The sequence below is a fragment of the Pelodiscus sinensis genome, chromosome 2, assembly GCF_052426305.1.
Source record: "Pelodiscus sinensis isolate ZL-2025 chromosome 2, ASM5242630v1, whole genome shotgun sequence".
In the NCBI taxonomy this organism is placed as follows: Eukaryota; Metazoa; Chordata; order Testudines; family Trionychidae; genus Pelodiscus; species Pelodiscus sinensis.
Window position 1 is genome coordinate 57,146,049 of NC_143053.1, and position 26,992 is coordinate 57,173,040.

A 26,992-nucleotide genomic window follows, 5' to 3' on the forward strand; every position below is an offset into this window, starting at 1 on the left:
CGCCCCACCCTCTTCCTGTTGCCGCTTCTCCTCCTTGCTCACCATGCCTCTTGTACAACAATGAACAGCTGATCACTGGTTGGGGCGGAGGAGGGAAGAAGCTGATCAGTAGTGCTACACCTGGGTACTGAGTACCCACTATATTTTCCCTGGATGCTCTAGCCCCAAAGAACCCAGATTCAGCATCTGTGTACTGAGACAACAGGAATTTGTCATCTTGGGTAGCCGGGCTCTATGGTCAGGATTTTCAAAAATTAGGTATGGTTTGAACCTCTCTAATCTGGGACTCTCTGCTCCAGCAACAACCCATGGTCTGGCAACAACCTACCGGACCATGGATGTTCCAGGCCAGAGAGTCCTACTGGAAGCCCTGCGGGCTGGCAGGCCAGTGAGCTGCTAGTGGTGGGGCTGCCCATCAGGGCTGGGAGCCCAGTGACAGAGCTGCTAGTTGAAGTGCCGGCAGCCTGGCAGCAAGACTGCAGGGCTGCCTGGTGGGGCCAGGAGCCCGGCCTGCAACAGGGGAGGGGCTGCTTAGGAGGCTGGCAGCCAGGCCAGGACAGAAGGGGCCAGTCGCAAGGGGGCCAGAAATAACCTTATCTGGGTCCAGTCAGGTTCCGAGAGTGCCAGAACAGGGAAAGTTAGATGACTAAATATATTTTCAGATGTTCAACTCCAGTTGAATTTACAGGAGTTACAAGTGTTCATCGCCTCTGGAACTGAGGCCTCACCTCCAGAAAGATTTATTAAATAAATGTCAGTTATTGGGTCAGAACACTTTTAGCACAGATTTTCTCTATATTTTTCTTTTTTTTATTCTTCAGTTAAAATTTACTGCTATTAGAAAATTAAAGATGAATGTAAGGTTAAAAATAGGGGGTTATTATTTGAAAGCATGTGTTTGAATTAATTTACTATAATGTATTACTTATGATGTCATCTCCCAGGAAGAAGACTGTTTTCAGTCAAAATATTAATTTAAATATTATGTGGAAATGTACTATACAATGGAGTTTATCTTGGAATGTACGTCAGCTGTTGTTTAGACAATGACATTTTTAAAGTTTAAATAAGTGAATCCAACAATGACTTTTTTGTGTTTTCTTGGAAGATTACATATCTGTTTTTCTCTTCAGTCATGTAGCTTTATACATTTGAATTATTTTTATAGTTCAATACAAACATGACCATATATTAGATTTGAGTCCCATTTGGACATTCTCTCATATTGTTTAACATTATACATTTTATTCCAGTTGTTTTTTCTTCTAAAATATTTCAAGTTAATTTAGTTGTTTAAGTTAAGTGAAAATTTGAGGACCAAACACGTAGTTTTGAGAATATCAGCTTTGTTTATTCAGTGCACAAGATCCTTATTTGTTTGAGTCATTCTGACTAGTCGCATTGATTTTAATGATTTTTGGATCATTAATTTAATCAAACATTTGAATTCATTAGAAGAAAGGGTTACTTCTGTGAGAAGGGATTGCCATACATCTGTCCAAACTGCTGCACTTTGTTTATGTACAGATAGACTGCTATACATTAGGGATCTGAATGACTAGTCAACTATCCGATAAGCAAACGCTGATCGGATAGTTGACATGCACAGACCCCTGGGCTCCACACAGTGCTGCTGCTTTGAATTGCCGCCAATGTTTCAGAGTGGCAACGCTGCATGAAGCCTTGGGTCTGCTGCTTTGAAATGCTGTGTGTAACTCAGGGCCAGATGGGAGTCCCTTGCAGGCCCCAGGCTGCATGCTGCATCTCAAAGTCTTGCCAGAAGAATATTGTTTTGCCACAAGAATGTTTTCAGCAAAACTTATCAGGCCTTTACTTACATTTCTAACGATCATAAACAGTTTTGTATAAACATTTTCCTAAAATATAATACATCATACATTTGTTAGGAAAGATTCTGTGTCCAATTTTGAAATTATTCATCCAGTAATTTCAGTGTTGAAGAGTCTTTGAAGAATATATGAATCCTTCAAAAAATCAAGGTTAAAATGTAATCCTTATTTTGAGCAGTCCAGCATCATATTGTGATTAAAAACAATTTATTTGAACCAAAAAAGGTGACATCTGAAAATAGAACTCATTAACTTTCCAATTCTTAAAAGTTTTGAGGATTGGCTATTAAGACTTCTAATCTTTTCCATTTTCAATGTGACTTCACACTCGCAAATCATTGTGGAGATAATAGAAAAAGGATGTGTTGAAAATTTGGCCCAGAATGAAATTAACAGCAGTGAAAAAAATTATTCCAAATTGCAACAAACTTAAAAATTTTGATAGGGATTTTGGAGAAGGATTAGAGGTGTTTTCCTGTGTATCATTTGGAGTTGTGAAGATTTTCTGGAGTTTTTCCATTTTTGTTTGTTTATTATTGGTATAATGCTGCTTAATGGCTATCATAACCCTAATTATTGTCAGTGCACTAAGAGCTTTAGTACCGATGTTATATTTTTACATCAAATCTAAAGAAATAAAAGAAAGTAAAAACTGACCTTTTGGATTTTGAATTGAAAGGTGAAAGTTATTTCTGTATTACAGCAGAGTACAGCACAATCCACAGTCCATCAACACCCATTAAAGATTCTGATTCAGATAGATTGCGTCGTAGTTCTGATGGAAAGTCACGTGGGCGAGGCAGAAGAAACAATAACCCTTCTCCGCTGCCTGACTCTGACCTAGAGGTATGTTTTATGCCTTGTATTTACTGCAAACTCTGATATCTTTCAGTTACTTTGAAGAGAGAAATTTATATAAAGATCAGCAGGGCCACTGACAGCAATTTGAGGCCCCAGCACAGAACTGTCAGTGGGTCCCCACACACGCACAAGATGCACACATGGTTCACCTGACACTCTAGGTGGTAATGCAACTCCATTGGTTGGAGCCCAGCGAGCAGCTGGCCATGTTGCTAGGCATGCTCTTCTGTCATGATCAGGGCTTCCATATGCCTGCCCAGTAGGGTTGCCAACTGTCTCATCAGGTGAACCCAAAGATCCTTGCCCTGCCCATGCCCCTGTCCTTGCCTGAGGCCAGACCCATCTCCCACCACTGCTCACTCTCTCCCCCTTCCTTCATTGCTCACTGTCCCCCACCCTTACTCCCTTTCACCAGCCTGGAGCAGGAGGTTAGAGTACAGAAGGAGTCTGTTTTGGTACCGGTTCTCTTCAGTATCTTCAACAATTTAGATATTGGCATAGAGAGTACACTAATTAAGTTTGCAGATGATACGAAGCTGGGAGGGGAGGCAACTGCTTTGGAGGACAGGGTCATAATTCAGAATGATCTGGACAAACTGGAGAAATGGTCTGAAGTAAATAGGGTGAAGTTTAATAAGGACAAATGCAAAGTGCTCCGCTTAGGAACAATCAGTCTCACATATACAAAATGGGAAGTGACTCTCTAAGAAGGAGTACTGCAGAAAGGATCTAGGGGTCATAGTGGACCGCAAGCTAAATATAAATCAACAGTGTGACACTGTTGCAAAAAAAAGCAAACATGATTCTGGGCTGCATTAACAGGAGTGTTGTGAGAAAGACATGAGAAGTCATTCTTCTGCTCTACTCTGCGCTGATTAGTCCTCAAATGGAGTATTGTTGTGTCCAGTTCTGGGCATCACATTTCAAGAAAGATGTGGAGAAATTGGAGAAGGTCCAAAGAAGAGCAACAAGAATGATTAAAGGTCTAGAAAACATGAGCAATGAAGGAAGACTGAAAGAACTGGGCTTGCTTAATTTGAAAAGAAGAGGATTAAGAGGGGACATGATAGCTGTTTTCAGGTATCTAAAAGGGTATCACAAGGAGGAGGGAGAAAAATTGTTCTCCTTAGCTTCTGAGGATAGGACAAGAAGCAATCGGCTTAAACTGCATAAAGGAAGGTTTAGGTTGGACTAGGAAAATCTTCCTAACTGTCAGGGCGATTAAACATTGGAATAAATTGCCTAGGGAGGTTGTGGAATGTCCATCTCTGGAGATATTTAAGACCAGGTTAGATAGACATCTATCAGGTATGGTCTAGATGGTACTGGGTCCTGTGCCATGAGGACAGGGGACTGGCCATGATGACCTTTGGAAGTCCCTTCCAGTCCTAGTGTTCAATGATTGTCGGTGTGCAGTTTGTAGGCTGTGGGAGGGAAGTTGAGTGTGGAGATTAGGTTTTGGAAAGGGGGGTTGGGTGCAGACTCAGTGCTGGGGGTAGAAGGTCATTGCTTAACTTGGGTGACTCCTGAAAGTGACTGGCACACACCCAGATGTGTGGGGGAGTCTCCGCCTGTATCTTCCCACAGCCACCACCAGACATCACAATTCCCATTGGCTATAGTTACTTCACAACTCCCATTGGCCAGTGCCAGTGGGGGCTGCAGGTTCTGAGCCTGCAGGTATGGTGCTGGTTGCTTCTGGGAGCTGGTTGCATGGAGTGAGGACTGATAGGAAGCCTGCCTCGGCCCTGCTGTACTGCCACTGGCAGCCAGAGGCCCTTTTAAATAGCCCAAGCCTCTGGGCAGTTGCCCTGTTGGCAGGCCTACAGCTCAGAAATACAATGACAATATGTCTGGTGGAACATTTTCCACCCAAACACTTTTCTAATAGAAATTAAGCTTTTAGCTAACCATTTTTTTTTATGAAAAATTTACTTTCCTTGGAATATTTTGAAAAATGAATGTCTGAAACCAATGAACCCTGACCAATGTGGCACCTTAGAAACTAACAAATGTATTAACTCATGAGCTTTTGTGGGTAAAACTCACTTCATCAGATGAGTAAGTGAATTTCATACACAAAAGCTCATAGCCTAATAAATTTGTTAGTGTCTAAGGTGCCACAGAACTGCTCATTTTTAAAGTCACAGACTAACACTTCAATCCCTTTGTGTTTAAAACCACATATGTTTCAGTTTGATAGTTTGCTACAGTGTCTCATGGTGCTAAAATGGTTTCATGTGTCCATTGACTTCTATGCACTACAGTCCCTGGGCAGACTTTACCTTCCATTATGCACCCCAGCCAGGGACAGCCAGGATGCACTAGTTCCCTTTGGCAATAAGAAAAGCCATTGGCTTTTGAATAATGTACTGTATTACGGTATTCTCTTTTTGTTTAACAATAGCTATATTTATATATTAAGAGAATAATTTACAATAGCAGTAAGTATAATACAAAACGAACAGATTGTTTTACTCTATTTTTTTTACTTATTATTTACAGCCTCTCTCCGACTTACAAACCCGTTACGGACCAAGCAATTGGTCATAATTCAGTTTGTTCATAAGTCAGACCCCATAGAGTTACACATGACTGCGCTGTTCGTAAGTGCGGATCGTGTTCGTAACTCGGGGTTCGCCATTTACGACAGCTTCAATTGTAACTGCGAACGGTCATAAGTAGCAACTCGGGGACTCTATTGTTAGTTTTTCTGAAATTAATAAGAAAACTATCAGTTAGTATGAGACCATTTCAATATAATTTTCTCATTTGTACACTTACTGATTCAAGTATCAATTTTACAGAGGGACTTCTTGATTTTATTTATTTATTTATTTTACAGAGGGTATTCATTTGGGATTTGGATGAGACGATCATCGTTTTCCATTCCTTGCTTACAGGGTCCTATGCTAACAGATATGGGCGGGTAAGTGTCAAGGAACTAATTTACAATCATGTGCTGTTACATAGGTGTGTTTTTCCTGCAGAAAGGACCAGAATGTTAAGAGACTGGCATGATAGGCAAAGTAAGGTTGAAATATAAGGGGATAGGCAGAAAACCAGGAGGATTTTCCTAGACTCCATTCCTTCCTTACTTTCTATAAGAGAAAAATTACATTATTGGAAGCGATAATTATGCCATTTTAAAAGGTTGATCATAGCGTCTGCTAAGCATCTGTATCTCCTATTGGCTTCATTCTGTGTTACAAATACTCAGCTCCTTTCAGGAAGTGCTGAATGACTTGTGGCATAGGTAGGGATAACAAGCAATTAGCAAAATTATTTGTGTGATTCATCACAGTATTAAAAATAGAATGCCATTTATTTAAGCACTTTTGGATGTTTTCTACATTTTCAAATGTATTGATTTCAGTTAAAACACAGAATACAAAGTGTACTTTAGATTTATTTTTATTACAAATATTTTCACTGTAAAAAACAATAGATACTATATTTTTCAATTCACCCACAAGTGCTGTAATGCAATCTCTTTATCATGAAAGTTGAATTTACACATATAGAGTTATGTATAAAAAGTAACTGCATTCAAAAATTAAAGAGTGGAAACATTTAGAACCTATGAGTTGGACTTCTTATTCAGCCAATCGCTCAGACAGACAAGTTTGTTTACATTTACAGTAGATAATGCTGCCTGCTTATTGTTTACAATGTCACCTGAAATTGAGAATAGGCATTTGCAAGGCACTGTTGTAGCAGGTGCCAGCAAATATTTATGTGCCATATGTGCTAAAGATTCATATCTCCCTTCATGCTTCAGTCACCAGTCCAGAGGACATGTGTCCATGGTGATGAAAGGTTTTGCTTAATAAAAATAAAAAAGCAGAGTTAACTGAAGCATGTACATTTTCATCGCCTGAATCAGGTACCACTAGAAGAAGTTTGTTTTTCTTTTTTGGTGGTTCAGGTTCTAGTTTCCATATCACGATGTTGTTCTTTTCAGTCTTCTGACAGCATGTTTCACATCTCATCTTTCTCAGATTTTAGAAAGCACTTCAGATTCTTAAATCTTGGCTCAAGTGCTGTAGTTTCTTTAGAAATCTCACATTGGTAATTTCTTTATGTTTTAGTCAAATCTGCAGTGAAGCTGTTCTTAAAATGAACAACATGTGCTGGGTTATCATCTGAGACTACCTTTAAAATATAATGTAGAGCAGAATGTGGTTAAAACAGAGCAGGAGACATACAATTCTCCACACATGCCAAAACATGAAGGGGCATACAAATGTTTAGCATATTTAGCATATAAATACCTTGCAGTGGTAACTACAAAAATTCCATGCAAACTCCTGTTCTCCTTTTCAGGTGACATAAACAAGAAGCAGGCAGCATTTCTCCTGTAAATATAAACAAACGTGTTTATCTTAGCAATTGGCTAAATAAGAAGTAGAGCTGAGTGGACTTGTAGGCTCTAAAGTTTTACGTTGTTTTGGAGTGCAATTCTGTAACAAAAATTATATTTTTAATTTTTACTTTCTTAATAAAGAGATAGCACTGCAGTAATTATGAGGTGAATTCAAAAATACTATTTCTTTTGTAATTTTTACAGAGCAAATATTTGCAATAAAAAGAATATGAAGTGGGTACTATATACTTTGTATTCTGTGCTGTAATTGGAATCAATATATGAACATGTAGTAAAACATCTGTAAATATTTAATGCATTTCAAATGGTTTTCTATTATTTAATAGTACAATTAAAACTGTGATTAATCATGATTAATTTTTTTGCATTAATCATGTGAGTTAACTGTGATTAATTGACAGCCCTAGGGATAAGGTATTGCATTTCCTTTGGGTACACTAATAAAGAAATAGTATGTTTTAATGCCTCAAATAAGCTATAAGTAAGGTGAAAATTAGTTTGGGGGCCAGATAGATTAGTCTATTATATTCATCCAAACATTAATTTTTTAATGTTAATTTTTAATTTTTAAGTTTAGCCTTGCTGCTATTCAAGTCTTAAAACATGTTAGAGTTTTGAATATTATTTTCGAGTAGTGGTTTCAAAATCTCTTCCCTTAAGAAAAATGCAGTTGTAAAGTGAATGAATGCTGTTTATGAATTTATGTGGCTTAGGAAAATGTTTCACAATTCTCTGTGTTTTTTTATAAAACAAAATGACTGGTAGTTGAAATCTGATCTGTTTCCTGAATTTGTTTTAAATCTGTCTTGTTCCAGGCCAGATTGATTATATATTTTTAAAAATATGATAATATTAATTGCTTATATATTAAGTAACTCTCATGTTTATTTGGAATAAGTTTGGAATTAATAAATGAATGAATATTATCTAATAGCCTGCACAAAAGTTGCAATCCATTTTATAAGATTTTTAAGATCAAAAGATGACCAATTTGTAATCCATTGCTACTGAAATAAAGCTTTTACGTTGTAATTCTTTATCAGTTTTTCATCTTTAAGTACTTACTCGTGTGTATTCCATACTAGGTGTAAGTGCACTATGTGCACTATTGCCAGAGATTTTTCCCTTAGTGGTATCTATAGGAATCACATGCACACATTGATTAGGCACACTTCTGGACCTCTCAGTAGCAGTGCCACTTACACTACCACTCCACCTGGACTTGATCTTACAAGGCCATGTTCGATTGCTTCATCCAAACCTTACTGCCCTGTATCTGACTCAATGGATGCTGAGTGGCTGAATCCCAAGAAAGAGATCAGGTTCAATAGGTCTTACTAAGTAGTTGAAAGCCTTCCACCAGGACAACTTACTTAGCTAAGTGGAAATGTTTCACATGCAGAACATGTGAACAGAATCTTTCTCCATCCTGATGTTCTCTTCAGTCTGTCTTGGACTACGTGCTCCACCTAAAGCTGCAAGGTGACTCTCCCTATTAAGGTTCATTTCGCCGCTATCTCAGCCTTCCATCCCCCAGTCAATGGCAGATCATTGTTCTCTAACCAGATAATTATTGGGTTTCTCAAGGGACTGGAAATATTCTATACTTAGGTTCATGAGTCAATCCCCCTTGTTGACCCATTGTCCTGTCAAGCCTCATGGGACCCTCTTTAAGCCATGAGTATCATGATCCCTACTGCTTCTCTCCTGGAAGATTGCTTTCCTGGTAGCTATAATCTTGGCCAAAATGGTTTCTAAGATCAAAGCCTTTATATCAGAACCTCCTTATGCAGTATTCTCCCATCTGGCCTTTATATCTATGGTGCCAAAATTCCATACAACCAGATTGTTTTTCTACCTGTCTTCTTCCCAAAGTCTCAAAAACCTAGTGAGGAACATTTGCTTCGTACATTCGATGTTAGGCAAGCCCTCACCTTTTATATTGAGGGGACTAATCCCATCTGCAAATTCACACAACTCATTGTAGCAAGTGAAAAGGATGAGAGGGCTACTTCTGCCATCCTAAATAAATCATGTTCTGGATAACCACCTGTATTTGGGCCTGTTGCAAGTAGGTGAATGTTAGACCTCTAGCCATTGTAACCAATCATTTCAGAAGAGCCCACTCTTCGTCGGCAGCGTTCCTCATGAAGGATATCTGCAGAGTGCAACCTGCTTGTTGGTTCATACCTTCATGTTCCTACAATACATCACCCAGCAGGTTCAAAATGGCGCCATTTTTGGTAGAGCAGTGTTTGTCAGCATATCTATGAACCCCAAGTCCACTTCTGGAATACTGCTTGTGAGTCTCCTAGCATAGAGTGCATCTAAACAAGCACTCAAAGAAGAAAAAATATGAATGGTTACTAATCTTTTGTAACTGTTGGACTTTGAGATGTGTTGCTTATTTCCATTTCATGAGCTACCCTTCTACTCCTCTGTTGGAGATACTGGCAAGAAGAAATGGAGAGAACTTAAGGTGGCGACCCTTATATCAGTGCATATGCACGCAATTCCAGCATTCTGTAGAGCCAGCCCAACAAATACAATTAAGATAAAAAGCTTTAGCAACCATGCACACAGTATGTGCAAACCTATCCTGCAATGGAAATGAGCAAAGTATCTTTTTTTATTATGTGAAAAGGTTAGTATAGAACTATCAAAAACTATTTTTTGGTTTACTGGTCTACCCTTCTGCAAACTGGGTTACTAGGTTGATAAATTATCGTTGTCACTAAATTATAAGTTAAATTAGCTGATATATTCTAAAATACATAACATTGTTCTTTCTTAATCACTGCAACGTACTTGTTCATTATGGGCCTGATTCTACAACCCTTAAACACAGTGAAAAACACAAAGTCAAATATACGTGCTATCTAATAAGAGCAATGTTTATATAATTAAACCGTATATTTTTCAGGGTTGGATTTTCAAAGTCTTATGCCTAAATTGCATTGAAATATTTGTGTTTGATTTCACATGCCAGTCTTGTGGATTATTTAGGTGCCAGCCCAAATGATCGAATCCTAAATTCTCGTGACAAAAGCTATGGGTTCATAATTTCATAAAGAATTATGACGTTTGATTCTCAACTTATTAGTTGGTAGCAATGTGACAAAAACATACGATAGATAGCTATAGATAGCTATGCATGTTAAAAAGAGATGAGTGACAAATGAAAGCAGTTCAGTCACTGGAGAAATATGGCTTAGTCGGACTGCCAGCTGATGCATATGTGACAGAATGTGTCTACCATTCAGTAAATACATAGTGGATCTCATTGGCCAATTGCAGATTTAAGCCATGTTCAAACAATGTGAATAGCAACAAGTTTAGCAAGGTGTTTATTCCACCTTCTTTGGACATAACCTGGAACATAGAATAAAACATATTTGATGTTAGAAGAAATTATTTTAACAAAATTAATGGGAAGAAGAGGATGATTTGAGGTATCCTTTGCTTTGGAAGAAAATATTAGAATATTTTAGAATAAATGGGGTGTGTACAGGGCTTGCATTTTCCAGCTTTAAAAGTCAAAATGTGCATTTTAGATTTGTGTTTGCTTTGTTACGTTATGTTGACCCCACAAGTTCTTCACACTTTAAACTGTTAAAGGAAAAATACTAACTGATTTTCACGGATTTTGGATTACACCCAAAATATTGTCAAACACATAACAGTGAACAAACTGAAAAAAACATAGGGAACAATTTTTTCCCCCCTTCTTTTGTAGTAATCTTAGGAGTTATTTTTGACAGGAATACGTTTCTGTTTCTCAGTAGATATCTGGTTTTCCCAATTGCCAGTGTCTTTAAGATTTATGAATCAGTTTTATCAGGCTCAACTGTTGCGAAAATCATAATGCCCAAATCATAACCCTCCCCCCCAAAAAATGAGATTTTATTTTTCTATTTGATTTCTGATTTTTAAGCCTTTAGGCTTCCCGTTTTCAAGCTTTTGTCCACAACAAAAGCTAGAAACTTAATTTTAATGGAATCTGAGATCTCATATAACCAATTAATTAGAGAAACTGGATCTTAAGTAAAGCAATAAATACGAGGAGAAAGGGTAACAAACCCTGTCTGTTCCCTCTTGATCCATTTTTCTATTGTCTCAGTGAGCTCTTCTTGAGGATTCCTGTGAGTAGTGACAAGGAATATTGCTGAACAGACAATACTCTTTTTTTTTTATTTTTTTTTTTAAGTCTCTGCCTCTCTCCCACTATTTTTCTTCTGTTTATTTTTGTTCCTCTTTTCCATTTGCTCTCCCTCAATCTTTTACATTTATTTCACCATCTGCTATGTTTATCTTTTTTGTCACTTTTTTTCTCCTCTATCCCTCAGATGCTGTTTATGAGCAAAATCACAAATGTGCTTTAGTGTTAGCATTTAATCCGAGAGAGTGGGACATTTTTTCTTTCCTGTTGAAATAGATATGACTGTTTCCAAAAATAGTGCTCTGAAATGAGTATAATAATGTTTAGTTAACAGTTCTTTTAATTGACATTAGAACTTTTAGCATCCACATAAATGATGTTTTGAGCCAGCTGCCTACTGAATTGGTTATGTTGGAAGCTGGGAGAACATTGATGCCCCATGTATAGTATTGATAACTCGAGACAGGCAAATATACAGTAGGAGTGGCATTAGAAATGCCGTGGCCCTTCTGTATTAGGGATTTCAACAAGTAGTCGACTACATGATTAACCAGTAAGCCTGGGTTTATTGGTTAATCCTATCAGCTGCACACATTCCCCCACCACTTGCTGCCTCCGTATCACAGGCAGCAATGGGGGGAAGGTGGGAGCTCATGCCTGTGACAAGCTGGCCTTTAAGCCAGCTCCCCACAGGCACCGGATCCCATGGAGCCACCTGTGCCCCCTCCCCGCTCCTACTTAGGGGGGCTAGGTAGGAGCTGGTACACGTAGGAAGCTTGCTTTCAAGCCAGCTCCCCGTGCATATTGGCTTCCGCGGAGCCACTCGCTGCTGCTGTGGTGCTTGATATTAATGATCTGTACTGTCATGTTGGAGTTCAGTGTCAGGTACATAGCTCCAGTTTCCGGCTCTCTAGGTTGGGAGGAGCTGGGAATTCTGTGGTGCCTAGCACAGTCAGCCCTTAGAAGGAGGAAGTAGAGAGTTTTACTTCATTGAACAGCAATCCCTGTAATTGAAATAAGGAATGATATCAATTAATTTTAAAGGATGCTGATTTTATAACAGTTCGCAAATATGGCATTGTATGATGAGAAGGAAAGCCATCCTTAGGATTTCACCGAGAAAATAAAACCTTCCTAACCCCTTACATGCACATGTTTCCCTTCCAGGAAAATAAAATAAATTCTGCAAAACTATCAGCCTTATAAAAGGAGGAATACAGTAGTCTGATTCATACTTTAACGCAAGCAGATCAATCTTTGTATTTACAATATCCCAATTTCTCTTCTGAAATTTTTGGTGATGCAAAATATAAATATAAAACTGATTTGTAAGTGTAACGGGCTTTATTGCTGGCAAAATGGCAAGATTAAATAAATTTAAATCTTTTTATAGGAGTTCATAAGTATATGTAACTTAGAAAAATGCTCATTTATTATTGTTTTATTATATCGTATCATACATCATATTATTATTTGTTAATTTGATAGTGAATTGAAAAAAAAATCAGAAATCATGTTACAAAAATGATTAATTTGATATAGGAAAAAAACTGGGTGCTAAATCTGGTAAAGTTCCTGGTTTTAATTGTCATCAGTTGTAGAATGTAAGCAGATTTAGGAAAAAAGAAAACTGTTCCTACTATCCTGTTTTTTATCATAAAATAAAACTCCTGATGAACTAATGTTTGATTAATTGTGTCTTGAAGCACTATAACATATTCTTTCAAAGCTGTATTTTGTATGTTCTTGGATAGTCTTGAGAAAGCATTGTAAGTGACGGAATCTACATCAAATAAATATATTAGACTCAATTTTCAGATAAAAATATATAAAACATAAAAATCAAAACAGGACAAACATCTGTAATGCATTTGGTAACCACAGTGCTGAACACACTTCTTGAATTTATTAGCTCAGTAAGGAGTGCGTTGTTATGGTAATTTCTGCAGAGAATTTAAAGTGTGTTCTGTATCAATAACAAACAATAGATTTGTTCATTCTGCATGGGTGGGCTGTATTTAAAGAATAATTAAAGCATGGTTTTGCAGAGAATTAATGAGTTATTTTATATGTTGTGGTTGTTTGCAAATTAAACATTAATGGTGATTTATTAAAGGCATAATCAGGCTAATGACCAAATCATCTTACTCATGGAAGTCTCCTGGAGTATGCCATGATTGTTTTAAATCTATGCACTATATTTAAATCTTGAAGTGTGGGGGAGGTCCCAATCCTGCAGTTGGAACAGCATAAGTGGATCTCTTGCATTTATATATCCAGAGATCTGTTGAAGTCTTGGTGGAGAATCAGGGTTTTCACTATCAACAGCTTTTAGGGTAGCCCAACTTTAACTAGATACGTGATATGTAGGTGACCTGTCAGCTGATATATTCAGTATTCTCTACTTCTGAGCAATATTTCTTATAGCATGTGATGTGTGCATGTTACTGACTATATTTTGCCATTGTTTCTTTGAGGATCCACCTACTTCAGTTTCTCTTGGACTACGGATGGAGGAGATGATTTTCAATTTGGCAGACACACATCTGTTCTTTAATGACTTAGAAGTGAGTACTGATTGTTTGTTTACACTGAGCAGTTATTTAACATTTGTTTTGTTTTGCATGATAGCAAATAGCTTGAAAGTCTGGTTTGGTATAACAACTTTAAAATGCAAATGTTAGAAAAAAAAATATATATAATATTCTCCAAAGGATTTGTTACCCCGAAATGCAATGCTTTTATTTAATGTAAGCATCAATTTTGTGCCATTATATGTGCAATTTTAGATTATTCATCTAATGTATATATGATCATGATAGGCCAGCTTCAGAAGTGGATTCACAAAATCCATCTATAAGCATTAGAATTCAATAGTCTGCACAGGCCATTAAATATTAAACTTCAGCTTCTATAAACAGTTAATAGCTGGGTGCAGATTTCTCAGTTACATCCCACTGAGAGGAAATATTACCCTAGAACCCAAGGGAAATCATTAATGTTGCATATGCTGTCAATCTCAGAGGCTTATTACAGTGGGGTCATCTGCCTTCCGCCGTGGCAGGTACAATTTGTTACATACTAGGATTTCTTTGTTAGTTATGCCTCTCTTGTGTGGCATGCTGTGAGTATGTGGTGTCAGCATGCCAACAGCTTTCTCAACCTCTGTGGGTTATGGTTTTAGGATTCTTGTGAGATCACTCTTAAAACTATCTGGATTGCTGAAATTGACTGTCACCATGATGCGAGGCTGTTTCATCTTAAAATGGAAAAAGTGATTTCTGTTCATATTTTCATAACAAGAAAACATGAAAATAGTCAGATTTGTTTCCCAGCATAATAAAGACAGCCGTTTATTTAAAATCCCAGTGTTTAGCAAGCTTGTGGTTGGACTGCCAACAGACATTAATCATCAAGTTGTTGTTTTGCTAGATTTTAGGAATGTGTTATTCCAGACAGGCAAAAGAATCTAAAAGATTCAAATGCAACTTTTGCTGATCAAAGTTAATTGGCATCAATTGGCCTTTAAATATTTCCTGATGTTTCCCTTTTCAAAATCAACAAAATACACCTTATTTAATAGATGAGCCAAAATCATTTGAAAAATGCCAGTGTGTGACAGATCTTAAATGTGGTTTGTACAACATCTGTCCCTTGTTTAGATTTCTTTTCATCTGAGAAGAAACTACTCACAGATGAATTGGCAACTTACAGTGTAATAAAATTATTTAAATGTGCTTTATTTTTTCTTCCATTCCTTAGTGAAGTATTTATTTTTACACTTACAATAAAACACAAGCTTTCTTGCATTTAAAAGTGTTTTCTTTCATTAAGGAAGCTGCATATAAAGACATTATTGTTTTTTATACAAAAATGCCATTAGTGAATGACATGTGTAGAACTGATTTTTCAGACTTTTAGAAGAGCATAACAAGTACAAGCTACTTACTTTCCAAATCTGTTTCTGATTTGCATTTCATTTTATCCAGAGCAGCAAAAGATGGTAGTATCACATCTTACCAATATGCTTAATAAAATGTGTAGTGTGTTTTCATTTGCTTTGCACAGCCATATATGAATCCTATAGCCACCCTTTGATACTTGAACATAAGTGCCATTGGCATTAATAGCAGTTAATCTCATACCTCAGGGGGATAATTGTCATGTTATAGCCTTAACATTACAAAATGTCATCCTTTAATTGTTCATTAACCTTTGAAGCAGCTGGCTGTGCATGTGAAGAAATATTGGCCCAGATCCTCAACTAAGTCCAAGAAGTGCACAAAGCAGCTTGGCCATGTCTGCATTCTCCCAACACTGTGCCAGTTGTCTGGTGTTCTCAGCCTATGCTAGAGCAGTCCAAATACAAAGAGAAAGCCGGCACAATGCATTCTTAAATATACGTGTGCGTACGTTGGCCGGAATGGAAGCTGCGAGATTGTGCTGGGGTGGGGACAGCACGTGAAAGCCGGGGGCTCCCAGTGAAGAGATACACATGGCCCCCACAGCTGGCCACTTTGAACAATGCAGGGGCGTAGAAGGCAAGGCGCTTGCCCAAGGCTCTCGCTGGGCTGTGGGATAATGGCAGTTTGGTGGCCGGATGCAGCCCATGGGCTGTATTTTACCTGCCCCTGTCCTAATTACTTGACTTCACAATACTTAGTTGGTCATTTTAGCTTGTGTGTTCTTGGGAAGTAATATACTGCCAGATCAGACACCTGCCTGTAACTATAACTCCTTTTAACAAAAATTTGGTCTGGAAATATCGCAATTTTGTTAATAGTTGTGACACAAGACTGAGGTGAACAGGGTACCATTCTCCCTTCTCCTCTCCCCTGGTGCCTTCTGAAGTCTGCAGGGGCAAAGCCTTGCTCTTGTATATCTTCTAGTATCAAAAGGAGTAGAGACCATGCAACCCTCAGAAGGTTCACAAAAGAAAGAACCTTGTGCACTGTGCAGAGAGATGTGGAAGGGGAGGGCAAGAGGGAAGTGAGAAGCATTCGTCAGGGCATTTCCTTCACTCCTTAGATCTTCTGAGACACGCATTAGGAGAAAATTAATGATCACTTTATGTACGATCTCTAGATGTGAGGAAAGGAGCTAGGACTGAGATTTTCAAAGGTAACTAAGGAATGTAGAGAACTCCCATTGCAGTTGGTGTTGAAAATTTCTACCTAGAATTTTTTTGTTTAGTGTCATTGTAAATATCCAGCTGTCATTTCATGGCCTGTTTTGAATTTGTTGGAGCTGTTAAAACATCCTGATGTTAACTAAATGTAGTAACTTTCAAATCTACTATTTATTCAGCTAATCCTTTGTGCCCTAAAGCATAGCTATTTCAGTATAAAAAGCAATTTTAACCTGTCTTTTTTTTTTTTTTTCTTTTTTGGTAGCAAAACAAAAGTGTTTTTAATACAGGTTGGACCTGCGTAGTCCAGCACCCAGATGAGGGATTTTGCCAGTCTTGGGGAGGTCACTTTTGTCTACTAGGCACCAACACGCCTGACCACTATCCTCCCAGCCGGTTTCTGTCCCCTTCTCCCCGCCATCCCCACTGCTGCCCTACTGCTGGTAGTCTGCTGCCCTGCAAGCCCTCAGGTTTCCAGCCCCAACCCTTCCACCAGGACTCTCTGGTCCTGGAACATCCATGTCCAGTTGCTGGACCAGAGAGTCTTAGTTTTGAGAGGTGCAACCTGTATACTTTTTTTAACTCCGGTGACTGTTTCAGGCTTTAGGATGTGATCATTTATTAATCTTATGTTATTTAATTCAAGCATGGTATTATCTTGGATACCATCATTGCTTTATTTGTGGCTTTTATGATAAACAAAATTGGGTTTATAATGAAAGTGTAGTTATACCTTTAACTGTAGAGTGATTCCTTTGTTAAATAATTTTTTTTGTTTGTAATAAAAGTAATGGTTAGCAGACCTCTAGCCTAAGCACAAATGTCCACATGGATATTTTTAACCTCAGGATGTAAGCTCTGGGAGCCAGTCAATTGATCTGGGCTCTGTGATAGGATGTTTTGTTTTGTTTTTGTTTTTGTTTTTTTGTTGATTTTTGCTCTGTAGATATACACAGAATCTATGTTTCAGAACCTAAATAAGTGGCCTCATTTTGAAGAGGGAGCATGAGTGGGAGTTACATGCCTAAGTACAGGGTTAGAAAACATTCTCATTATGTAATGGAGGAAACTATATGTATTGGCATAATGTTCTCAAGAGAACCAAACTATCTCACCCAACAAGAATGGTGTAATAATGCCTGGATTCATGCTCCAATCAGCAGTATGTTGTCGGTAGAGGGCATATATTGTTATGTTTTAATTAAATAAATTACGTGTTTTTAGCATGTTCGATATTATGCCGCAAGATATTTAAGGAAGTTAGCCACTTGATAAGATTAAAATGTGATAGCCACCCAGCACAACTTGTAATATTTGTCCTGCAAACTACCTTTAAAAATTAGTTCTTTTCTTTGACAAATTACCTAACCTTTTTAATTAGGTACGTTATAGAAAGAATAATTGGTTACATCTATTATTGATATTTAAAACAGCAATTAAGACTAAGATTTCAAAGGTATTAAATATTTTACTAACCCTAGTATTTTTTACATTATAGATATAACCTCATGTGTGAAGCTGTAGATGTCACTATATATTAGTTGACCATGGTCATAAATCTTTTTTTTTTTTTTTTTTAAATGTTAGCATTATGGAATTTTTCTTGTTAATGTTTATGAAAAAGACACTTTTCTGTTTAACAATTTTATTAAAAAATTATAGGAAATAAAGATCCGATAAAGTAATTATTCAATTCAGTTCATTAGGGATTGTTATATTTGTCTGGGCTTTTTGTGTTCTGTTTGTTTTTTGGTTCTGGCTTTTGTTTCTTTTTAAGGCAATTTTGTTCTTTTTTATTAAGTTGTTAAATTAATTTTGACACATCAGAGAAGGTAAATGATACACATGAAGGTACAGCAATGATTGGCAATTTGTTTTCTTTCACCAGTGAAAGATACGTAATCTGTATTCATAGACGCAAAATCCATTTCTTGCTTCTCTGTTTGTGAATCTGAGGAATGTCCTGTGTATTATTTTACAAAACTGTCTCCGTGTGCAATCTGATGAAATGTATATGGAAGTCATTTATTATGAATGCAATATGGAATGCATTTTTCAGCTACTTTAGGTAAGGTATTTCTGCGTCTGTCAGAGAGAAGGAATATTATCAGTTATACATTTAAAGCAATAGTGCAAGCCCTCCAAAAAGGAGGGGAAGGAGAATCAATTTGATGTCATATTTTAATAATACCACTCCTGATTGTAAGCTACTTTTTTGTATTGGTTGCTTGCAGAAGAAAAATTGGGGAAGTGAATCAGAAATTATGTTCATGTTATAGGCAATATTTTGGTGTAACAAAAAGGATTTACATTCATAGCTATTGAGACCTTGACTCAGTGATTGTCCATCTTGTTTTGAAGGTGGTTTGATTAAGGTTTGTGACATAATCCCACCTACATGTGGAAATCAGCTAACTATCATCAGTTTTAACTGTGTGGTTACAATATAAATATAATGTTGCTTTCTGATAATTGTCCTATTGACTACATTGGCATATTCTTCCACATGAAGACTATTCAGTTGTTGCCTCCATGAGGGCCACAGATATCTTACATAATGTGATTATTTCCAACAGTTCTCCCTCCCCCCAATAAACCAGTTCATCCCATGGAGAGTCGGAGTGAGATTTTTCGAAGGTGTTCTGTACTGATTTACTTCTGCTCCATTTGCAGGTAATGGGAGTTTTACCATTGACCTCAGTGGGAGCAGAGAGAGTAGTTTGCTTTTAGAAATTTCTCCCTATTAGTATTAGTGTACAGTATGCCACTGAATTCCAAGTGGAAAATCAAAATGTGAGATTGGACACTGGGTCATGAAGTCTCTACATCCCACATGTTAAAGCAGACTACAGATCAGAGCCACATTGTAAAATATTTATGGGCTGCATTTGGCCCCACTTTACTCCTCCTCTCCACAGTCTATAATTCTGTAAACCTATAAATCATTCTAACATACCTAATAATTTGTATTTGTTTACTTGGTGGATTTTACTCAGATGCAGTAAATTGGATTAACTGATATGTAATGATATGTTCTTTATTCTTTATAAAATCTTAAGTATACTTTGCTGGCTAAACTGTGTGCTCTTTTCCAATAGTTATTCTACTAGCTTTATAAAAGGCACTTAATTTTCAAGAAGTCATTATTAGTGTAACATTGTTTTTCCAGCATGCTTTTACCCCCATTAATCTAGCTGAAGTTGCTTTCTGCTACTCTGTAATTAATACAATCAGCTGCAATTGCTGCAAAAGCAAAGACATTATTGCAACAGAAAATGATTGCTGTTGCTACCATGATAAGTAGAAAAGACAAAATATTTTTTCTGGAAAAGATTAAAATTGTAACTTAATTAAAATACAACTTATAGGGTGCAACCTTCACCCCTTTGATATCAATATGTATTTTGCCAATGACTTCAATGAAGTGAGGATTTTGCGTGTGAGAAATAAAAACATTTCTTGTTAGCTGACTGAAAGTTCTCTACAGTCAACCATTTTAGCAACATTTTCAGTTGTTATCACAAATTTATCTTGATTTTGTGAATGTTAATAGTTTTTCCCTCACAAAATTACCAGTATTTCCTGACTCTGGCTGGGCAGTCAGATCACACTTTCTTCTTTGAGTATGTGTTAGTGTGGATAACACAGTAGAAGTGCATGTTGTCATGCACATGAGAACAGAGCCTTGTAAGTAAGTGTATGCATAAGGGACCACCACATATGTGCCCTGAGTCGTCTCATGTGCCTGTATGAGGAAATAAAGTGCAGGGTGGCTGCAACTCTGCTTCCGTTCCCGCTTACCAGTCATAGCAGCCAGATGGAATGTAGCGAGTGTCCAGCCTACTTGGCTTTAGCTCAGGCAAAATCTTCAAAATGTCTTTAGAGATGGAACAGATGAGTTCTAAAGAATTGCTGTGATTGATGTTAGACTTTCCCCACCTCCATCTCCATCTTTCCCTTGCACCTTAATCAGACAGGTTCCTAAGCCTGTGAATTGTATGCCCTGCCCTTCCTGTGACACACTAATTCCACTAAAAGTCTAAGAGAGTCCAGTATATCAAGTAGACCCTTGGGATGTCTTTCATTCTCTGGTACCGTTGTCAGATGACTTATAGGGAAAGGCATCCATGATAAAAGAAAAAATCCACAAATTTTATTGTGTGATTGACCCTGCTATGGGCAGCTGGAAAATGTCAGTCAAAATACCACCAATTGCAAAAAAGGTAGAAAAGTCAGGTCTCTGTAAAAGAGACTTTAAATGCCCCCTCTAAAACTATGTCTACTCCAATTCCAACCTGGGCTATTTGGTCATCTGAAAGGAACAGGAGAAATCCAAATCTAAAAAAAGCACTTCAAAGGATAAGGGCACAAAAAAATCTCAATCTATTTGGTAGAAAATCCTACTCTTCTACCTTCTTTCAACCATGAAAAATTTGTTCTCGCTTCTCCACAGCCAATAGAATTTATAAGAGTTTGCATGAGGAAAACCTCCAGGCCTGTTTGGCCAGATATGACTTTTTGACTTGGAATAAAGTGACATCCATTCAATTCACAACCATACTGGTGGTGCCATCACAATTCAGGGGATCAGGCTTCTACTCCTGGTATTCCCCATTCACAAGAAGAAAGTGGCTGTTCATCCGATCCTAGGAATGAAAAGACCAAACAAACGTATACCCCACTTTGGATTGAGGATGGTATTGCTTGCCTTCATGGTTCCACCTCTCTAAGCTCAAGACTGGTTTGTGGCTTTCAGCTCATAGGATGTGCACTTGCATAGAGCTATCCATCCAGTAGGAAGTACCTACTTCACAGTGGGGACCAACTTTACCAGTACAAAGGACTGCCATTTGAACTCTCTTTGATAGCAAGAATACTCAGGAATTGCACACTTGATGAAGCGGCAAATTCAATTACCTGTACCTCAATGACTAGCTGATCAGAGGTAGGTTCCAGGCAGCAGGAAACTGCAATAACTATAGATTAGGTATTCCCTCTTGACATTGACATCTTTTGGACTGCAAAAAATCATCTCCCATCATCACAGTCAACTGATTGATAGGTTCTTTCCAATCAAGAACCAATCTCCTAGAAGACAGATTCATGCTTCTTTTTATCTTTGGAATTTCACAATGCCGATGTGAACGAAATGTTCTTTTTTTTTCTTTATGCAATGAGAAAGTTATTGGAAAAAAGATCCTCCCTGTTCCAGATGTAAATGCTCTAGTTGTGATTCATTCTGAATAATAAACCATTATTGGTCTATAATCTCAAAAATAGAAGAAGTTTCACAAATTCAATTAACATTCCTCAGTTCTAGATTTTGCATCTTAGTCTGGTTTAGAGGACAAATATGTAAAATTACATGCAACCAGACAACTCCCTAGTGCAGCTGCAAATGCGCAAGTTATTCCAGTTAAGATGAACTCAAATAGCTTTCTAATCCACGCTTGTCTGATGATGTAATACGCTTACATATTATTTTCTGCTAACTACCCCGCTTTGGCTCAAGCCACAGCCTTTTTATAAACTCTCCAACTCAAATACTAGACAAACAGCAGGGTGACATTATAGTGGTGTCCCTTAACATTTTGTCATTTGTATCAGATAATACTTTATATAAGTTTACATGAGCTGTTCCAAAGTTAAGTACAAAGGTTTGATACCATAGTGATGGGCACATGGTAGATTGGTGCAAAAAATAATGATTTTAAAACAGGTAAATATAAATGTATACATGTAGAAAACACAGAAGTTATACTTACAGGATGGGGAACTCTATCCTAAGAAGCAGAGATTCCGAAAAAGGATTTGGGTGTCATAGTGGATAATCAGCTGAACACGAGCTTCTAAAAGAATTAATATGACCCTGGCATGCATAACAGGAGAATCTTGAGTAGATGAAGAGAATTTATTTTACTACTATAGTTGGCAGTAGTGCAACAGCTGCTGTAATAGCAAGTCCCAGGTCTGGTGCCCACAAATCAAGAAAGGTTGAAAATTTGAGCAGGATCAGAGAAAAGCAACAAGAATTATTAAGGGCTAGAAAACTTGCATTACAGTGACAGGCTCAAATGGTACAGCTATACGTGGATAAAAACTGGCTGGCTGGCCCAGGTCAGCTGATTTGGGCTCCTGGGGCTTGAGCTCTAAACTGGAAAATTGCTAAGCAAGAGTGGATGGTTTGGGATCATGCCCAACAGTCTGCACTGTAATTTTTAGCCTCTTGTGTGTGAGCCCAAGTCAGATGACCCAGGCCAGCAATGGCTGTGTTGCACGTCTTATCGCTGTGGAAACATGCCCTGTTCCAGCCCAGCACAAGTGGCCACTGCTAGTAGGTTTGCCAGGTGTCCGGTTTTGAACCAGACAGTCCAGTATTTTAGCTTTCTGTCCGGGAAACAAATTGAGAAAATACCAGAAATATAAATGTCCAGTATTTTCTAATTAAGTTAGTTTTATTCTTATAATGAGTATCAGTATGTAGTTTCATTCTGCCTGGCTGATAGACATGCTCACACACCCCATCCCGCTCCTGGTCATCCCTGCTTCCCGCCTGCCTGTTCCCTCCCCTTCCCCCCGCCAGCCCCACTCCCCGCAACCTCTTCCTGGGCAGCCTCGCTCCCTCCCCTCTACATCCCCCCCAATCTGAGATAAGTGTATCAAGTATTTTTTTTGAAAGCATCTGGTATCCTTAACTGCCAGAGTTAACTGGCAAGGGCCTGTTAACTCATATGCATACCGGTAACCCTCTTGCTTACCAGTATGCTAACCGGTTAACCTCTCTAATCATGAAGGTCCTTTCTGGCTTTAGAATCTATTAATGAATTTATGAATCAGTTACTGTCACCCTTTTTACATCCGGTTTTTTTTAAGCTAAATTTCAAAAATTCCCAATGCATGTCTGGCATCCTGAGGGCCACATTGTCATTTGGACTGAAGTATCTAATTGTGACAAATCTACAGCAATCCCTTAATTTGGAAATATTCATACTGTTTTAAAAAACAAACAAACAAACAAAAAACAAAGTCATGCTGTTTCCTTTGCAGGAAGTATGTCAAAAATTTACCTACCAGGAGACTAAATTCAGACGGTGCCTTCTACACATTTTCTTTGAAAAGTCAAACCCAGACTTCCCCAAATATGTTTGAGTTCCAGGGTCTCTGGAGGTTTCTACTGGTTTCAATTTGGTTATATTAAAACCTCTATCTGAATTTCATCCAGTTCAATGGTCTGATAAAATATTAAATTAAAGGAAAAAACTTATTCCCTTCACCCTTTAGAATCTCACTTTATAGTCTATGTTCTAAAGTATAATTTTCTCAGATAATTATCCGTTTTCATTTTTAAAGTTTCTCTCTTTGCTTGCTTAAATTAAATTTAAAAGGCTAACAATCCTGCTTACTTAAAGCTGAAAGTATCTTAGTGTGATGTTTAAAGCATTAGTGTCTAAGCTGTATTTTTAAGAACAGATGAGGGAAGCCGTAATAAGAAAAAATCTTGATGAAGGGTTTGTTTATTGGTTTATGTATTTAAGCTTTTTTTATTGTTAGAATAGCACAGTCCTGAAACAGATTTTTCTTTACTACAGTGCTAGGAAAGTACATTGACAACTATGCATGTATAAAAGACTTCAATTATTAAATACTAAGTGACATCAAAATACAAACCCCTGACATCAACACTAAATTCAGCAGAAACATTATTGCCATGAGAGAGCAGAGATCAAGTAAATCTAAACAAAAGCTCCTTACAGGATTATAAAAAAGGCCATTTCAGTGAGTCTAGGCTCTCTTCTCTTTTCCCCATTTGCCAAGGTCAGAATAGTTCCTTTGCCTCTGTGCAGTGTGGAGGGAGGTCTAACATACATATATTGGTCCTATAGTCTGGTATATCTAACTATATTTGATATTATTTTAAATTGTGGTAAATACTGAGAGAGGATTCCACTGGAATGAAAACACAGTTCTCATTGGTCCTTTCTCCATGGTATGTATGTGTGCATAGGCACCTCTCCCTATGGTGTGTTGGGGGACACCTCTTTCTATGGTGTATGTATATATGAGAGAGAAAGAGAGAGAGAAGTAGATATTGGTCCCGCTGTAACTGTATTTACACATGCAGAATTTTCTTCAATTGTAACAAGGACTATACTCACTTGAGAGCATGATTAGAGAATATTCACGTTGTAATCAACTACAACAGAAGCTGACAAGCAGCAGAAAAAATCAAGATAGAAAAGATTTTGTTTTATAAAAACATGTTTTCTAATTCTATTTGTAATTCTGCAAGATGAATAGTATTTTTTTTTAATTCTGTATCATCTGGCTCTTATGTCAAGGTATATTGAGTAATGAAATTACTGACTTTGTCAGAGTCTGAAGCTACAGTGTTTTGGTATCAGAGAGATCATTTATTAACAAAAAGATCCTAAGACCCTACTATCAAAAAGCAAAACAGCTGAGAAAGACATGTTTTTGAAACTACAAAACTATGTATTTTGTAGCGGTTAGCCCCTATATGAAATATAGCAAAAGCTAATCTACAAAAATATTGAGAGAATAAATTATGAGATTAAGGAATTTTTTTAGATTACTATCAAAACTAGCATTTTGCACAATGCCAGTGTTTTACTTCAAATATTGGGAAAACATCTGAAATGTAACATTCAGCATTTTTTTCTTCAGCAGTTTGCTATAATTCTAGATCTTTTTAAAATAATTGTAGTAATTTAGAAAGACATCATCTTAAACACTTTTATCAGGCACGAACATGTTAATTAGTTTTCCTAAAGACAGTTGTTAAAAAAACTGCAAAACCTCTTAATATTTATTGATATAAATCTTCAAATAGAAGAGTTAAAGTAAGTGATTGAAGGAAAAGATAAAAGGTTTCCTGGGTTGACTATTATTCCAATGGCCTGGCTTCAACTTTGCAATAAAGAGAATGATTTTTATGGGAATGTGGTTATTCACAGCAAGCCTACAGTTGGTGTCAGTGTGAAAAATTCTTTAGTAGAGTGTCTCAGCAGGAATAACAGATCTAAAAGAAAGGCAAAAGAAGTTCCAGAGAACACTGACTGGTTCAAGTGACAAATTATGTTTACAAATTGCTGGGCAAACCCATAGGAGAGGAAGAAATTGGGACAGCAGTAAATCAGAGATTTGTTCCTAGAACTATGTGGTCTACCTAAGCTTTCACAAATTACTTTTCTTCTAAGTTCCGATAGCCTTTTTTTCCTTGTTGTTGTTATAAAGTGAGTTTTAGATTGAGGAGCTAGATTTTGATCTTAATTGTGTTGGTATAAATTATGGAGTAAATCCATTGAAATCAATAAAATTACTCCAGATTTACACCCGGGCACCTGAGATAAAAATCTGGCCCACTATGTCGAATGCTACTGACTGGCAAACCAGCTATAGTCCATGAGGTGGCAGAAGTTTTTTTTATGTAGTTTTTTTATAAAAAGATATATTCATTACATGTTCTCTAACTTGCTTAATTCATTTGTGATTTTTTTTTTTTAATGAAAAGGACACTGTTAAGTAGCAGAATCCTGATTTTTAGCTCACAGTAAAATGGTTTTAATTTGATGAATGTTATATAACATGATAATATATTGCACTTATATGGCTCATTTATCTGTAAACTTCAAAGTGCTGTGTAAACAATTAAGCCACTCAACACCTCTCTAAGACTGGTATTATCTCCCATTTTTAGTAGGAGAAATGGAGGTGCTTAGAGGTTAAGTAATTTGAAGTGACTTAGAAGTTAAGTGCCCAAGATTCCACAGCGCCTATGACAGAGTCAAAGGGAAACTTAAGTCTTACTGTTTCCAATCACTCAGTTGACTCTAAAGAAAGTTAAAAGGAAAAAAGTATATTCTTTTTTGTAGGGCAGACACATGTTGGATTCACTCTTTTTGTGTGTCTGTAAAAAAAAAAAAAAAAACAAAAAAAAAAAACACGTAGATTTCTTCCAGAGCTTTAAAAAATGCCTCCATAGCATGGTGGGATGAACATGTGCTTGGTATATAATTTGCTATGATGAGATCAACAAAAAAATAAATCAACAGAGTTGTGCCAATTTCAAGAAAAAAATTATAATCACAGGAAAAAAAGTTGTCAAACAGGAAAAGACAGTCTTGGTAGTAAGTGAACATTGATTACTTTTGAAGCAAATTTCAAGATTTACTGATCCAAGAATTAAATACTGACTGAGAATGAGGCCACATTCAGTGTTTTTCACATAGCCTTGGAGAACATCAGGCTCATTGGCCTAACATAAGCATTCTTACATATTTTCTAAATATCTTAATTCAAATTGCATCCTTATTGCTCCAAATATGAAATAGAAATTTGAAAATTACCTTCAAAAGAGAAAATATAGATAGAGGTGGATGAAGCTGTTGAACTCTGATAATCATCTCAGGATGCATTCATTTGCATAAGTGATCTCATTGATGAAACCTGGTAATATGAAAAATTGAAGAAGTAAACAATCTGGCGTGTCATGTGTTCTTGGATTTTTGCTAGATGATCTCCATTCAGCCATGGACATGGGTCTAACAGCCATAGTCATGTTGCTGGGTCTGTCAGCAGTGTTTTAC

General features: G+C 37.2%; 1 protein-coding gene across 16 annotated transcripts in view; it reads left to right on the plus strand.

Annotated features, from left to right (window-relative positions):
* EYA1 (EYA transcriptional coactivator and phosphatase 1) overlaps window positions 1-26,992 on the plus strand; it is a 222,870-nt gene that overhangs the window by 155,523 nt on the left and 40,355 nt on the right. For 12 of the 16 annotated variants that reach the window (XM_075920531.2, XM_014577730.4, XM_075920530.2 and 9 more), the window contains 3 exons: window positions 2,554-2,696; window positions 5,557-5,640; window positions 13,735-13,824. In XM_075920531.2, the coding sequence (XP_075776646.2) occupies window positions 2,554-2,696; window positions 5,557-5,640; window positions 13,735-13,824 (317 nt within the window). The remainder of the gene's footprint in view (window positions 1-2,553; window positions 2,697-5,556; window positions 5,641-13,734; window positions 13,825-26,992) is intronic. The other 4 variants (XM_014577731.4, XM_014577732.4, XM_006131516.5 and 1 more) reach the window with 1 other exon arrangement.